A 16,422-nucleotide genomic window follows, 5' to 3' on the forward strand; every position below is an offset into this window, starting at 1 on the left:
AATCATCGAATCTTCGTCTAGATCCCCCACTTCTTTGCAGCCTTTCACTTCCAGACAGCCTTAGTTCTCCTCAATGATTCCCACCAAAGCCTTCTCGTACTTCCCAGTCGTCTCACCTTCGACAGCTCTTTTCAATGTCTTTCTGTACAGAGCCTGATACTGGTTCTTGATAGCCGCAAATCGTGTTCGGTTCCAGTGGTTCCTGACGATTCGATAGATCCTACAAGACACAATCGTCAGCTTGTCCATGGCGAAGGAAGGGGAGGCTCACATTCGCTCATCCTTTGTACCCATACCTCTCATGGCAGCTTCGAGCAGCTCGGCATCCCTTACTACACCTCTGCCGTCTCCTTCCGCTGCTCGAGCGATGTAGAAAAGTCCGTCACGCATGTGACCCGAGAACTCGTTTTGGATCCTGCATCACTTGTCAGTGTTACTGCCAAGTCAAGAGACAAGTGGTCCGACTCACATCTGGGAGAGCGAAACACGATGTCTTTGTGGGAAAGCTTGCGCGATTGCTTGGATATGAGCATCTGATCTGGAGAGGAGGATACCGCAGATGGCTATCTCGTCCTGTCAGGCAGGTGGCCAGAATCAGTTTCCAGAGCAGAGCATGATTGTTTCTGGCTCACCGTGCCGACCTTGCCTGGCCCAGCTCGGAAAAGCGTCTCCACATCCTGCTGAACAAGCTGCTGATTGACGGAAGGCGCTTCGTCTCTCTGGCCCGACAAGGCCATGTTGAACATTCTGCACGCCCAAGCTACGTCAGTGAATGGTCATGGTCAAGCAGGATGAGACGAATCAACTCACCGCTCGGTCTTCATGCTGAGTTCGCCCCTGACGACTGCTTGCAGATCCTTCCCGTAGACACGTTTGTACCCTTCTCGTAGGTAAAAGATCTCCTGGTTGGATCGTCCCAGCAGGACCTCGTTGAGCAGATCCTCGTGAGTCCCCGCTCCGTTGCATGCTCTGTGGAGGAGGTAGATATCGCCTCCTAAGGGACCGAGAGATAGTAAAACGAGAGTATATTCGAGCCTGTGACTCGGATCAGCCTGGAGAACCAGTCGAAGTACGGGATAACATTGCAAGAAATCGGCTGCACTTACCAGCTGGACAGCTCTTTCTCGAGAGTCTTTTGGAGGGTTCTTCCGACCATCTGTTCATACGTCCTGGCAAGAACGTCCATCTGGAAGGGATCCAGAGGGGAGAGTGTATCAATGATAGCTCTTTCGTCCGTCCCGAAGCCCTGGAAACAGTCACACACATGATTAGCTTCCCACAGCATGATGACCGCAATCATAAAGAGAACCACTGTACATACCTTGGTAGCCTTCCGAATTCGCTCGGCGTCGAACTGGGGGTTATATCCAGCCAATTGACTGACCGGTACAGCAGGTGGTGGAGCGGGGATTGGTACGCCTAAAAACATTGCTCCGCCAGCACCAGAACCAGGAGCGGGAGCAGGAGGTGCACCGTAAGCTGTTTGTGATTGACCTCCGTATGCTGGCTGGGGAGGGGGAGGAGCGCCATACCCCGTCTGCGATGGCGGAGCACCGTAAGGCGGTTGTGGAGATGGTGCGCCGTATGGTTGTTGATGAGGTGGAGGTGCGCCATAAGGAGGCTGAGGAGAATGACCCCCGTAAGGAGGTTGTTGAGGTGCGCCATATGGTGTTTGATCACCATACGGCGGTTGAGAGGGTGGAGGTGCATTCCATTGTTGTTGAGGCGGAGGTACACCTTGGTATCCACCTTGATAGTTCTGAGGAGGCGGTTGACCCCATCCCCCTTGTTGTTGAGGAGGAGGTGGTGGAGGTGCGCCGTAGCCATTCGAGTATTGTTGATTGTACATTGTGTATATATATATGTGTGTGTGTTGGTCTTCGCGGGGATGTGACAAGATGAGAACGAAGAGTTGCGATGTGATGTGCTGTGATGGGAGAGTTGTCAAGATCAAAGCAATGGGGTGGTTGCACTATATACAATTCGGATGGGATGAGATGCGATGCAGTTTCCATGTATTCAACTGCAAGATCGAGTGGCAAAGTGTCAGAGAACAGTGAGTCAGGTAAGAAAGACCGGATCCCGAGATAAGGGGAGGAGAGATGATGTCGAAGGATGCCAAGAAGGCTGTGCCCGGTAACCAACCGCTCTCTTCTTCAGGCACGCTACATTACACACACAGCATTCTAATTGACCGGTTGCACGTGGATCAGTCGGACATGAACGATATCTCCGCGCATCTCTTTCCTTGCGCAAAGGACGTTCCTGCTGCATTGAGATCTCTCACTATGGATCCTATGGAGGGATCGTCGCTCTTTCTAGCTGGTAGACAGACATATCAGCTCTTCAGGCCAAGCATTCATATATCATCATACTCGTACGATGTCAGACCGTCTCCCACCATCCTCGTCCGCATCCGCTTCCCCTTCCCCTTCCTCATCCTCGTCCTCAGCCTTGTCTCCCCGTTCATCGTCCTCACGACCTGATCGACGTCCTCTCTTTCCACCGACTGGTACAACCACGCCTCGGAGAGTCGTCCGGCCAAGGTCGACACCTATACCGGACAACGTGAGGAGCAGATCGTTGTTCCAATCGTATTTATGTATGTTGGCTTCTCGCTCTTCTCAGCCCACTCATGTCCTTTCATCCAGCCCTGATTTCGCTCCTTCATTCATCGCCAATTGCTCCTTTCCCCCATACCCACCCTTCATCCCAACTGAATCACATCACGACGCTGACACCCCGGCCTGTGACTCCACACAGCACTATCGGGAAACACACGTATCGCCTTCGGCCTAGTCCTCGGTGTCGTGGGCCTCGCGGGGTTGATGCTCGATCGTAAAGTCTTACAGGACAATGTGAAGGAAGGAGATCAGAAGTCTCTGATAGGAGTCACGATGGTGGATAGACCGACACCACCGACACCAATCAAGTGATATGACTCCGCACAACGCTGGACTTGACAGGTGGCGACGAACAGATACCCCGCATGTGAAGACTAGATACCGATCGTTGCAAATACCGATCCGGGTGAGACCAATCCTGATTGGCATGCTTTCCAATATGCAAGTCTATACATGTAATGATCAAGACTACTCTACGACGTCACCTTCAGAAATCCCTATCAAGTTCCCGCCTGATCTTCTCCCTCACTTCTCTCAATCCACCCTGCCGTCTGACCCTCCCCGGACTGGCCGGTCCAGCAAGTTCGACCTTCCCTCTTCCTCCCGGCGTAGATGGTGAAACGGGCAATGCCACTCCTAAACCCGGTACTGATACGCTCCCTGATCCTGGTGAAGGCGGAGCCGCTGCCAGCGTCGCCGAAGGCATCTCCAACCATTCTTGTCGCCCAACATTCTTGCAAGTCAGGAAGAACGGACACAGTTCAGTGAGTAGTTGTAGCGATGATTGTGCTTCGGCTGTTGAGATTGGCGTTTTCGACGATTTCACGATGACATCGGCAACTTCTGACATCGGGATCGCTTTTCTTCGACCTCGAGGAGCGGTTGGTAATGTGCTTGGACCAGGTGAAGGTGCGGAAAACATCCTGGAAACGTAGTCAGCTTGGCTCCTGCAGCTGTTCCCAAGTCCAATCAGCTGGACTCACATCCAGACACCCTCAGCTACGCCTTCCAGTCGGCTCAAGGTACTCCGTCTCTTCAGCTCTTCCTGTTGTCCGGCGGCAGACAAGTTCCCACCTCGCTTCATGAGACTGCCGGGTGATGAGCCGAGTGTAGCTAGCGAGTCCTTCCCAGCACCGGATCGGGCTTTGATCTGTCACCAAAAACACGGGTACTAATTCAGTATGGGCCCGCACCCCGCAAGAAAGACAACGACTCACCCTGTCCATCATAGCTTGTCTTCTTTCCTCGACCGATCCCGGCCGTATCACTTTGCCTTTTGTGACATCTCTGTCCTTATCATCCAACTCGAAGGGATCAGACAGGCCAGCTGTCTTGCCCGAGCTGCCGGACGGGGTCGAATGCAGCTTTTTCGGTGTCAGTGATACAGAAGATGAGGAGGAAGGTGACGACAAGGCGGAGAAGAGGTTGGCGGCCGGTAAGAGGGTTGATGATGGGAGATGAGGGAGAGGGAGAAGAGGAATAGGAGGGATAGACGATCTGGAAGAGTTTTCGGAGGTCGTAGGCGTGGGTAAGATGGATTTTGGCGGTGCTTCGTATCCGCCATTCAATTCTACCCATCTCTCCAGTCGATCTCTGAACACATCCTCTCTGATTTCTCCTGCAGTATTCCATCTCCCAACAGCGCCCATACCGCCCCCTTGTCCTTTGTTTCCGATTCCACCTTCCGCACCTCCATGTAGGATCTGTCTCGTCTCTCCGACTCGCAACTCCAACTCGATTCCCAGACCATGTGTGTAGACTCTTCTTCCAGTCGATGGGTCCAATGTCCGAGTCGGTGTTATCAAGTAACTGAGACCTGAGATCTCCCCGGATCCAAGAGCAGGAGTAGCAGGCACGAGGAAAGGATTATCTTCATCCATCATGGCCTGTTTGTTCTTTTCCGAAATAGCTCTCTCGTCAGGAAGAGCCTTTCCATCCCAGGTCCACACCCATGCTAATCGGGCAAGTTCCTGCGCTCCGAAACGTCTACCAGAAGTTCGCTCGACGGTCTCCTTGATCGACAAGAAATTGGTCAGGTTGGGAAGCTTGACACTCGTCGTCGAAGGTGGATGAGGTGGAAGGACTGGGGGATGGGTTGCGATGTGTAGGGACAGAGCAAGGTTGAAAGAACGGTGTTGGTTGAGCAATGTCCGGAGATGTGGCGGAAGGTTGTCGGTGCTAGTGAAGGGTCGAGAAACGGGCGGAGACAGCAGATCATCTCGCTCAAAGACCGGTTCGACAAGCTTCGCTCTTCGATTTCGAGAAGAGGGAGGAGTAGGGAACGGCGCAAAAGGAGGGTTGGGCGTGGGAGGTCTGAGAGGTTGATCGTACAATGTCAGTCATGATCTATATTTGTACTGCAAGAATTTCCAGGATATCAGCCAACTGACCCAGACCGCCCGTTCCCTTTCACCGTTCTAGGAGTCCCCTCATCGCTGGTTCTTGCCTTTCTTTTCCTTGGAGTGCTCTGCACCGATGTGGACATGATACAGAAACTGAATGATTGTTATGCTTTCTTTGCTTGTCGGTCCAGCCGATTTGTTAACAGAAGACAAGAAGACCTTACACGGCAAGGTATGAAGGCAGCGGATGGGAAAGACAAGACGATCCGAAGGGCGAGGTCCTTACAAAGAACGAAAGCGAATGGGATTAGATGTGAACGCAGACAGATGGAGAGATTGATGAAAGGACCAAGACATAGGTAACGTTGAGTGATGAGCGATCAAGAGTGGCTTGTTCAGAGACGCGTTTCCCTGAACATGATGGAACATGAACATTACAAAGGCACCATACATGGGAAGAGGATCGAATGGAGATGGGAAAGATCTCCGTGTCTCATTCCAGCTTTTGATATCTCCCATTCGCTCAGATGTTTCGCTTCGCGCTGTATCTGTCACTCTTTCGTCATCAAACGAACACCTGTCTCCGGTTAGCATCAACCAATACGTGAGAGATGTCCGACCCTACACCCTCATCATCCACAACCCCCGTCGTGGTTTCGGTAGCACCTTCCCGAATGGGTAGGACACCCGGCAAAGCCCATAAATCCGACAAGACGGCGGTGAAGCGGAGTTATCTGAGCGCGGAGATCAAGACTCCGTTCGAGAAGAGGATGGAGCAGGAGAAGAAGAAGGAGGCGGCGAAGGCTGTGGAGAGGGAGCTGAAGGATGATAAAGAGGCGGAGAGGCAACGGTGAGTGGTTGAGAGGATGCTTGGGTCAATGACCTATGGGAGATCGAGCGACGAAGCGATGCGGGGAGGGACGTGACTCTGATCATGCTTTCATGCTTATATCTTGACACGTTTCTCTGTCACCTTCTCTGTCTGTCTCTCGTCCTTACAATTTTCTCTTTGCTGTCTTTCCCCCTTTGCCTTTGACATGCCCGTTGGGTGCATTGACGTCGCTGAGCATCTCACCCCTCCTCCAGCAAAGTGAACATCATCAAGGAACGAAGAGAACGACAAGCAGAAAGAATAAGGATGGAAGAGATGAAGGCCAAGATGTCAGCCAAGAAGCTCCAGAGGATGAAGAAGGTACGTCTGATCTCCCTCCAACACCTACAATGTGATCTCGTCGGCTCGCTTCGAGAGCATTCGTTGCTTCGTTGAGCAAAGGCTGATCGATTGGCTTTCATCCTTAGCGACAAGGCAGATCAAAGAAGATCAACGGATGATCGTACATCACCTTTGTTCTCGTTCACCTTTTTTTGCTTCAACGGCCGGCCTTCCATTCCAAATCATACGACCACATATACGATCAATGTATATTATGCATCGCGACGATCTGTGTCCAGAATGTATACTGGGGTCAATGTTGCGGATCGAGGATCCGCTGATGGAATTTTGTCGTCATCAGCCAAGATGAAGACCTCATTTCAACGTGCGATATGGGGATGCGACACGGTCGTGAAAAACATTTCGACCAGGACTCTGCTAGGTCTAGCACTAATCCTCGCAGCTAACACTCTTGCCACTGACATCTCGACCGATGTGAATTCATCACAAAGGTGATGACTATCTCGCCAAGGTAAATAGTCCTTTCCTCAAGGCTGGAACACGGAGGTCGTCCACTCGAGGGAAACCACTTTTCGCGAGGTGACAATACGTTACATTGCGACTCGATCCACTGGCGTCGGAACACGGATGGAAAGGATTGAAATCGGTCAGATCTTTGCCTGAATGCCTACAACACGGCCGTACTGGTGGTCCGGATCTGGCTATCATCCGCGTTCATGTTCATGTTCCAGGCCCATGGTTGGATTGACCTCTTTGATTATGATTACATCGGGGTGCAAATACCCCTCAGTATGTGGTTAGTGGTCGGATATTCATCTACAGACGCCAAAAGTGCAGAAAGATCGAACAGACCCCAATCACTTGTCAAGGTCTCAGGCCCGCGGGATCACTCTGGAGAGCCCGACCCGTCAACAGACGACCCAACGTCAGCCTATCGACGCTCTCGGTCTGAACAAGGATGCGTTGTTGGATGATCAACGATGCAGTACCCGTACTGTACATCCGAGGGATCAGGTCCGTCCCTTCTTCTTTTGACGAGCTTGACGCGAATTCGGTGGTTGGCCCGGAAGGAGGAGTATCATCATCCCGGAATACCAAGGTAAGCCGACGTTTCACCGACCTCCCGGACCAGCTTCGGACTGGTGAAACTCGTTGCTTGGCTCCGGACTGAGCGTTGAGCGAGACGATCGTGACTTGCGGTGAGAAATAGATCCCATCGTCCCGTAGACCGGCCGTCTATGATGGTCAAGATCCGAGTTGATCCATGTTACAAACGCCGTGGTCCGGGATGTCAGAGAGGAGACAAGGAGATTATGATATGTTGTTATCTTCATAAATCCGACTTTCCTCAACTATAAGTCTCAGGATGATGTGTTCCGACTCGCTTCTACCCGCACAGACCGCGTCGTATATTCTTCCGATCGGGACGTCGCATCGCATAATATTAGTCAACGGCTGTGAAGAGTCAGGAAGGGAGTGCATTGCCGCCGTCAACCGCCCTCCTATCACAGTCGATGCCAAATCTTCATTGGTTAGCTATACATTGGCACGGGCAACTGGGAGGGAGGGGGGGAAAGGTCGGAATGCTAACTCGGAGCACCGAGAAGAATACGACAGGGAGGCACAATGCCAAGTCTCGTTCTTCCCGTAATCCGCAGATCAGTCAATCTTACTGAAAGGTTGGATGTAGCCATGATACGCCGAAGCAGCCTATAGTCGCCCCGGCTCCGTTCTCATCGGGACTACCGCCGTTGCATGCCTTTCTCATCACCGATGCCGCGTGTGAATTCCAGCCGATGGTCGCTTGAAGTGGTTCGAAAATCCTCAGTTTTTTCGGTGGGTCACGGTCCGATATTCGGTATCCGACGACATGGGTGGGTGTAAGACGAACATAGACAGGTCTCTTTCCTTTCCGTTGAGAGCGACGGTGCGGATTTCGTAGCGGAACGGAAGAGAACAAAAGTCTATTTTGTGAGATCTTGTTCTGGGCGCGTACCTTTGTCCATCATCTGGGAAGTCTAGGAATTGGTTCGCGGTCATCGAAGGTCGGGACCATGAACTCTCAGACGTATCGAACGGTGCGCTACATTACAGTGTCCCTCGGCATAGCCAAGTGTCTAGACGGTGCCATCAGTCTCGTTAGCCTCGCCGGTGGGTGGCGGGTTGTGTCGTGTCGAGATCCTGTACCGGACAGAATGCTGCTCGTCCTCCGCAATACATGTATGTGCCCGTACTTCATTCAGGTTTACAGGTCACCTACCGCACAGAATCGCGTGAACTAGTGACTCCTTGACCCTTGAACGTGAGACCTCAAACAGGACTCGACACGAGTAAATGAAGATGTCTCGGTATGATGCATCCCGCCCATCTCGCATGATCTCGTTTTCCTATCGGTTCCAAAGGTCCAAAACGCAGCACCACAATTCTCTAGCAGTCGCGCGATCCGGAAGTGCGACTCTCATCCCCAATCGCTTGGATCGCCATTTGCCAGTCGGAGGCACAGAGGGATTGTTGCCCCGATCTTGGGGGACGTGGAATGTAAGGCACCACGTACTGGACTGACCCTCCAGATCCATTTTGGAGATGGACTTTTCCGTCCGACTAGCTCATGATCTAGAAGATGCGATGCAGAATTTCACCTTGCGTTCTGTGGCAGCAAGTGAAAGAACCATAAACCGCATGCAAATCACTTATTCGATCAATCAATCACTCGTGATTCGGACTGATGGTACCGGTACCGCCAAATCCAATGCGAGTAGTGTGCCCTGAAAAGATCCTTGATTTTGAGTTTGTCGTCATTACCCCGTTGGGCCATACCAGTCATTGCAATTTCAGGTTCTCGTCTGGTGGCGTCTCTCGGACAGCGGACGACGGAGAAGGTCTCTCTCTCTCTTTGCGTCGCAGAGTCAGCTACAATCATGTCCGCTTTGGAAGGTGAGGTGCAGCTGCATTCCGCCCGTCATATGTCTGCATGCGTGCATGCGTGATGTGTGTCTTGGGCCTCACATGAGTTGTATGATCGGAGAACCAAGGAGTTGAATATTACTTGCCGGATCAAGGGAAATTTCATCACGGCGCTACCTGTCAAGTTGGCTATTACGGCTTCACCAAACGCGACAGATCCATGGCACCGTGCGGCAACATCGAGGAATGAAAAATACGTACGTGGTAGACCATACCCGCATCCACCTCACTCTGTACAGACCCCTCTCTTTCTGTTCTCGATCCTGTTCGGAGTTGACGACCAGGTAGCTATCTGTCTTTATTCGTTTCTATTGCGCAGCGACTCGCGTCATTCATCTCCAAGCGAACCCCATAGATGAACCCCTCACCCCTGTAGAGCTGCCCCACACGAAAACGAAACCATCGTCCATCGTCTCGGAACGTCCATTTCACTTAGTGTTCACTTCGAAAGGCACCATCACGAGTTCTTTCTTCATTATCCCCATAAGATAGATCAGGTGAGCAGTGAGATCTCTTTGTCGCAAGTCAAAAAGGGAGGGCGTCACAGTGTCGTCCCACCGAAACGTCCTCTGCAGTCTTCTGCGTCCGCAGTAAGAGAAGAATACAAAAAGTCCGCTCTCTCCTCGTCCTCTCACAACCAACCGGCTAGGACCGATCGTGTCTTTTTTTCGTAAACTTTCCCACGTCTCGTCCTCCTCTCTGCCTTGTTACATCTTTCTTCGTACTTGTGTTGTCCCTGTCCAAACTGACCTTAAATCTTTCGTTTTGGTCCGAAGGCCGCGGATTCAAACCAAGTCGGTCGGTCGTTCGGGAGACAACGACTCCTTCGGCGTGGTCAACCACTTGGATCCTTTTTTCTTTCGACATTCGTCGTCTTGGACTATATATACATCGGGCGCCGATCTCTTCCATCACATATACCCACTCGACCTTATCTCTCGGGACGGGCCCTTCTCGGAGGCTAATGCAAGAGAAGAAAAGGGCAAAAGAGGTCCAAAGCAGACAAGCTTAAGCAAGACTACGTTTCGTCCTTTGGTCATTATCATCCGTCTTCACGACAACACGTCGCTCCACGCTACCGCCGAATCGCTTGGGTGGCAACAACGGAACACTCGCCCTTCACATCGTATAGAAAACCACTGCGAGTGCGCATAGGCAGACGAAGAAAAGGAAAAGGAGATATTGAGAGCTATAAAGTTATAGTGTGAGAAAAGGAACACGGCTCGGCGTACGAAACCCAAACATCCACACGTTCTCCCCCACCCGAAAGAAAGAATAACACAAAACGATAGACACGTCTCCTTTCCACCCCACACATCCTCATCACACACTACAACTCTTCCCCACATCAATTGTTTTCGCGCGCTTCTCACTGCTTGGCAAGACCCAAGAAAAAAACGGATCGATTACGACATCCGAAACGAGTATATCGGTGCGTTGCGGTGCTGCGGGTCGACATAGTCAGAGGAGGAAAAGAGGAAACGTCGTTGGGATCTTTGGATTAGGTTGGTCATACCTACCTTTTCAACGACTCGTGAGCCATTCTACCTGTGCTTGACATCTCCGTACTTCTCTCATCGACATTCATTTCGACCTCGATCGCTTCGATATCGGTTCATCTCTAGCAGGACTACACAGGTGAACCGTACTGAACGGCCGTCAATGAAATACAAATACTCGATAAACGGATAAAACGGACGTCGTTGTCATCGACATCTGCACTCGCCCGCTCATTCTATCTTGCAGGTCGTACCGGGATACGTCCACAGTGCGTGACGAGGAAATTGGGCAAAGATTGCTATCAAAAGAAGAGCGACAGCAAGGATTGAGAAAGCAGGCAAAAAGGAGGGATTGATTGATTCCAAGTTCGACATTCAATTCAATCAAACACGACGCACATCTTCTGTCTCGCAATCAACTCACGCCACGTCGCGATCTAAATTCAAAACCTCTGGAACGTAATTCGATCCCGGTCGACGTGATACACACGAGTGAGCAAAGCAATCAAGCAATCGATTGTGGACAGGAGCAAGGAAAAGAGTCACAAGTCAGACATCCGCCGGTAGCTGGTCACGGGGAGTGGGTTGTAACTTATAGGAAGGGTCGCAGTGTACAGAGGAAGCAAAGGAGGTGAGTGTCAATGTTCTTTCTTCCGTTTCGATTGTCAGTCTGAAGCTCGGGCTACGGTCACACTCTTCACCCCTTTCTTCCCCAACGAACCTACTTGTGGACTTGTGACTCGGCACAAGGTATGGTTTACTCCCCCTTCCTCGTCTCGCGTTTCAATTGCATTGAGCCTCATCTGCCTTCTCCCAATTGTACATTCTGGCTTTTCATCCTTCGATACACTTGACTTGCACCTGCTCGTACATCTCACTTCATATCACTTCCATCATCGAAAAGACCAATACCCTATCTCTTCAGATTAACCGAAATCAAAACGCTACTCGCTTTAATTGGCACTGTACCTATCCCCATCAATCATTCGTTTCTTATCCTACGTTTCATCGCCCGGACGGGCTCAACAACACCTCCAGCCCGTGCTGTTTCGCGCTGCCTCCTGCCTCTTCCTCCCCACCTATCGTGGCTCGTTGGTTGACCTAACACTCATACTCCGTTTCCTCCTTGCGCAGCTTTGTTCCAAGTGACCTGGCCTCTGAAGGCTTGACCGGTCGATTCCCCTTGATGTAAGTGGATGACTACACTCCTCGCCGAATTGATATCGACTTGCGCCTGTTATCTTCTTCTTTGGCGGTCGGAGAGCGGGTGATCACTTGTTTTGCGAAGGGCCTCCGCTCGCTCGAGAACGCTGAAAATGGAGACCGGCAACGGGAGGATCCGTGCCGTCCTTCCAGCTTGTTTCATTGATAACCTTTGGGACTCAGGGACAAGTCTTGATGACATGCCCCTGTGTTTCTGTATGTCTGTGTGTTGTCGTTTGTTGTGTACAGTGTTCATGTTCACGGACGCACTGTTCGTCTCTTGACCGACGACGTCATGTATTCCTTCGCGTCTCGTTCAATTACAGATAGAAGAGAAGAGCTGATCAACTTTTGACTTTCTTCTCTTTTCCCTATCATTCAACAAAATTCCCTCACTATATCAACGCATAATTTACCATTTCGCGACTTCTTGACGTTTACGATCCGCTTCCTCTCGACTGCCTCAACGTCTGGACGTCTGCAACGATCGAACGGATGTCGTCACACTCCTTCAGAACGATACACGACGTGTTCGGTGGCGATTGATCAAATTACTTGGAAGCATCGTCTCGTGAGTGCATTCATGCTCAATCGTTCCACAGCTTCGAGGGTGTCGGAACCTACCATGAGACCCTTGTCCGGTCCATTCGCGCTTCTGGAGATGGTCAACTTCACGATTTCTTCTCGATTTTTCAGTTAGACTCTTTTATGTCGCTTCCTTTCTTCGTCCACTCCGCAGCAGGTGTGGTCAGCAAAAGCTTGATCATTCGTGGCTCCTTTCTCTTGCCCCGTAAGGGGTCTTCTCCTGTGTCCTCGTCATGTTGATCCGTCCTTCAAAAGCGGATCCGTTTTCGAACATACTTCAAAGTTTGCCTCTTCCATTCACCACTGTTACCTCCATCTCCATCCGAAAACCCAGCTTCGGATGAAGAGGATTGCCACTCCAGTGATACACAAGACCGTTCCAGTCGATCAGACCTTCTCCGGAGTACAGTACTCTCCCTTCCATTGACACTGTCTTTTCCCTTCTGGACTACTACAAAAGAGCTATTTTGTGGTCATCAAGCCCGTAAGCGGATGAAGGCTAACGATCGTATTTTCGCCCATCTGTAGACCGGTATACATCGTCCCATCATGCCGTACACTGAACCCATCACACCCTCGCCACTGCAATCTCCTTCAAAGGAACAGCAGCATCACGGATGGCGCAAGGGCCACTCGACACCCCCAACACACATCGAAGATGTCTATTCGGGCCCTAGTCATGCTACTGGACCCATGCCTGGCATACCTCGCCGTAGCTCATCTAACCCATCCGCCTCTTCCACTCCTCGTCGTACCATGTCACCCAACATGTCCCGGCATGTCAGTGCAACACATCAACTATTCCCGATATCAAGGCCCATGGAGGGTCTACCGAGGAGATCCCCTAGCTCAAGCGGTGGTGCGCCTGGAGTATCAGGTTTGCCTCCCGCTGAGAGCTCATCAACACTTGGTCTTAAATTCAATGGCAGCCCTTCTTCCAAGAGGTTTGTTCATCACCAAGGCGAGAAGGAGGCCATGAGCTCGACCTCCAGCGTAGTCATTGCTCTCCCAGCGACACCGGATGGTCGCTCTTCGCATGACGTGGACGTCAGTGGTCCGATGAAGAACGGTGAACATTCCGTCCCCTTTCCTACTTTCGACCCCCACTTCAAGCCCCCTCCCCGAGCAACTCCGACAACCAACCCGCTGTCTCCCCACACACGCCCTACACTGTTCTCCGCTCGCCGAGGATCTGCCGGCCACCTTCGCGGCGGTCAAGGGACGACAGGATCTTTGCAGATTCCTATACCTACCTCAGCATCCACATCTGCACTCAACCAAGACATCATAGGTGGAAGTGTGCCCTCGCCCAATCTTCTCCGCCCTACTGCAAGCATGATACGTAAAAAGTCAGGAGAAGTAGTAAAACCTTCCTTGAAGCAACGATCAATGTCAACTCCCGACCTTACACGACAAGCGGACTATAATTCCCCCACCGAAGAGGGACAGGATTCACGGCCGTTTGGGGAGGAGCGGTCGAAGAGTGTGCGCTTTGCTGACACTAGTGAAGGTGACGCCAAGGCGCTCGAGAGCGTCGTGCTGTTTTTACGAGAACAAAAAGTCACAGCCGTCGGCAAAGCTGCGGATCCCGACAATGCGCTGCCTTCAGAGACCGAGACTGAAAACGACACAGATGCTTCGGACTTTGTCCAATTCAGAACAAGGAAGAATGCAGCTGCTCGGGCGGCAGACGAGGCCGGACAACTTCAGATGGATGTGGGAAGCAGAATACCTAGGAAGCGAACGGATTTCTCGCCGGACGCTCGAGGTAGTTTGGAAGGAGAGAACATCGTCTTGGAAAGGGTGGAGCTGCAAAATGGATCCGGTCAGCTTACGTTGAGAGGTTCGGCTATCGTCAGGAACCTCGCTTTCCGAAAATGGGTTGCGGTCAGATTTACCTTGGATCATTGGCAGTGAGTCGATTCTTTCTTGCATACATCGAGGGCCGATGCTGACAACCCGTTTAGAACGGTCTCTGAGGTGTCCGGAACACATGTCTGTCATATACCTGCGGCTACGAGCGGTGACGAAGGATGGGATAGATTCAGCTTCGCCATCAAGCTTGAGGACTACAAGCGCAAGCTCGAGGAGAGACAACTGCTGCTCTGCTTGCATTATTCAGTCGAGGGCAGCGATTGGTGGGATTCTAATGATGGCATGAACTACAGCTTTACGTTCAGACGGTCTGCTCCCCGACGAGTCAATCGGGTATCTGGACCAGCTTCGCTTGGTGGTCATTTCCTGCGCCTCAATGAACCATCTATCTCGAATCCTCTGCCCGGTCTGCGCAACACGAGCGTACCTCCCCCCTCCTCCCAAATCCGAGCGGCCTTTGGTGTCTCCGAGACTGCGAAAGTTGGCGGACCCAAGGATTGGATCTTCCCGAAGCTCGCGCAGCGTGTCGCCGATCAACCAATCTCTCGACCGGATTCTCCCGCGCAAACGCCTCCTCCGAACCGTTTCAAACCTCCTGCTCCCCCTTCCGCCCATACGCACCTCTCATTGGCCAAGTACTGCGCCCCATCTCCACCTCAATCACCTCCCAAAGACGGGACCTTTGAGATCCCCCTGCTGGCGACATCGCTGGATTCAAAGCATGAATCTGTTTTGGAGAACACTCGCAGGACAAGTATGAACCTTGTGGGAGGTAATTACGCTACGCTGTCACCTTCCCAAGATATGGGTCACGAGAGACGTAGCAGCTGGAACGGCCAACCGAGCAACTGGGACTCATTTGCGCAAGCGATGGTGAAGAGCGAGGAAGGAGGAGACGTTTTCGATGGCGATTCGACTCCCGTTGCACGTGGCTCGAGATCACCCGAATTCACCCCCGAGATCAGCGACGCTTCTACTTCTTCACCTGCCCATCGACCCCTTACTCTCAAGCGATCGACCGGAGATCTTCGCAAGCTCGTGCAAGAAGCGGAAGACAATGAGAATGGTCTCATGACTCCACCTTCTTCGAATCTCTCTTCCCCTCCTACTCCTATTCATTCGGGACTACCAGCGGTGCCAATGTCCCCTTCTCCTTCCGCTTCTACTGGCGAATCCTCTCCGGTGGAGACAATCAGTGCAGACTCGCCTCTGGACTTGTCAAGCCTGGAAATCAATGTCGAGCCCGAAGCTCGCGGGCGGACCGGTCATCCGAACGATCACAAGTCTTTCACCAGTGGCAGCTACCAGGAATTTGTGAGTTCAGTATCAGATAGCCCGTGAGCTCCTTGCAAATACAGGCTGATGGAAACGTATGTAGCTGGACAAGTTCTGTTTCTTTCAATCACCACGGATGACCCCGAACGAGATTGATCCCGTCTACAGTCGATCATCATACGTACCCGCGTCAGGCCAAAGTTCTCCTGGGGGATTCCCGTTCTTCACCACAAGTGGATCAAATTCGACACCGACGAAGCAGTACGCTTCAACTCATGATGCATTTAGCGCTACCGGACATTCGAACACGAGCGCAAGCACCACACCAAAGCCGGCCTCGCAGCAACCCGTGACGTCCACTGCACCACACCATGGCGCTCAGTACACTGTTGGATTCCACGCCAATCCTTCAGATGCGCGAGCTTGGGCTCAGCAGATTCACAGCAACGCCGCCTCTCCTTCGCTCACGGCGGCGAAGTAGGTCAACAACGGCTCAGACCTCATTTTCCGATCGAGTCCTTCTAGCAATTGCGTCCCTCTTTCCCAAATCCTTTCTTCTTTTCCAGATCCATTTTGCCCCATCTGTTCCTACACCCTGTCACATTCACCTTTTCAGTCCCACCCTGCAATTTTCCCCTTATTTGCCGTCTGTTACTCGTCCCATACTATAGACTGCATCGAGTCCCCACATGTCCGAAACCCAATTTTTGTTACTTCTTCTCTAATGTCTCTTTACTCGTTGCCTTGACCTTCAAGCATTCATGTTTGGTTGGATCGATGTAGCCCCGCTGGTTGTCCCATTCATCGCGAATCATCGTGTGACTTGTGTATATGTAACTTTAGCTATAGATGTGTGTTTTCCCCATGTCTCATGTTGTTTC

General features: G+C 51.8%; 5 protein-coding genes across 5 annotated transcripts; 3 read left to right on the top strand and 2 right to left on the bottom strand.

The window, feature by feature from the left end:
• Window positions 1-60: 60 nt before the first annotated feature.
• IAR55_004832 (uncharacterized protein) lies at window positions 61-1,849 on the bottom strand (the record flags this gene model as incomplete). Its single annotated transcript, XM_066947927.1, has 7 exons — window positions 61-220; window positions 272-415; window positions 470-573; window positions 633-747; window positions 811-1,035; window positions 1,107-1,246; window positions 1,322-1,849. The coding sequence occupies 7 exons, from the start codon at window positions 1,847-1,849 to the stop codon at window positions 61-63; spliced, it is 1,416 nt and encodes a 471-aa protein (XP_066801386.1).
• Window positions 1,850-2,382: 533 nt separating this feature from the next.
• Window positions 2,383-2,936, top strand: IAR55_004833 (uncharacterized protein; the record flags this gene model as incomplete). The annotated part of the gene is made up of 2 exons (XM_066947928.1): window positions 2,383-2,602; window positions 2,764-2,936. The coding sequence occupies 2 exons, from the start codon at window positions 2,383-2,385 to the stop codon at window positions 2,934-2,936; spliced, it is 393 nt and encodes a 130-aa protein (XP_066801387.1).
• A 175-nt stretch (window positions 2,937-3,111) lies between these two features.
• Window positions 3,112-5,109, bottom strand: IAR55_004834 (uncharacterized protein; the record flags this gene model as incomplete). Its single annotated transcript, XM_066947929.1, has 4 exons — window positions 3,112-3,547; window positions 3,608-3,774; window positions 3,842-4,937; window positions 5,015-5,109. 4 exons carry the CDS (start codon window positions 5,107-5,109, stop codon window positions 3,112-3,114), a joined length of 1,794 nt encoding a protein of 597 aa, XP_066801388.1.
• A 468-nt stretch (window positions 5,110-5,577) lies between these two features.
• On the top strand, window positions 5,578-6,298 carry IAR55_004835 (rRNA-processing protein CGR1; the record flags this gene model as incomplete). The annotated part of the gene is made up of 3 exons (XM_066947930.1): window positions 5,578-5,816; window positions 6,053-6,158; window positions 6,266-6,298. The coding sequence occupies 3 exons, from the start codon at window positions 5,578-5,580 to the stop codon at window positions 6,296-6,298; spliced, it is 378 nt and encodes a 125-aa protein (XP_066801389.1).
• Window positions 6,299-12,940: 6,642 nt separating this feature from the next.
• IAR55_004836 (uncharacterized protein) lies at window positions 12,941-16,022 on the top strand (the record flags this gene model as incomplete). Its single annotated transcript, XM_066947931.1, has 3 exons — window positions 12,941-14,304; window positions 14,359-15,580; window positions 15,645-16,022. 3 exons carry the CDS (start codon window positions 12,941-12,943, stop codon window positions 16,020-16,022), a joined length of 2,964 nt encoding a protein of 987 aa, XP_066801390.1.
• Between the last annotated feature and the right edge of the window lie 400 nt (window positions 16,023-16,422).

The sequence above is a fragment of the Kwoniella newhampshirensis genome, chromosome 9 (genome assembly GCF_039105145.1).
Source record: "Kwoniella newhampshirensis strain CBS 13917 chromosome 9, whole genome shotgun sequence".
In the NCBI taxonomy this organism is placed as follows: Eukaryota; Fungi; Basidiomycota; class Tremellomycetes; order Tremellales; family Cryptococcaceae; genus Kwoniella; species Kwoniella newhampshirensis.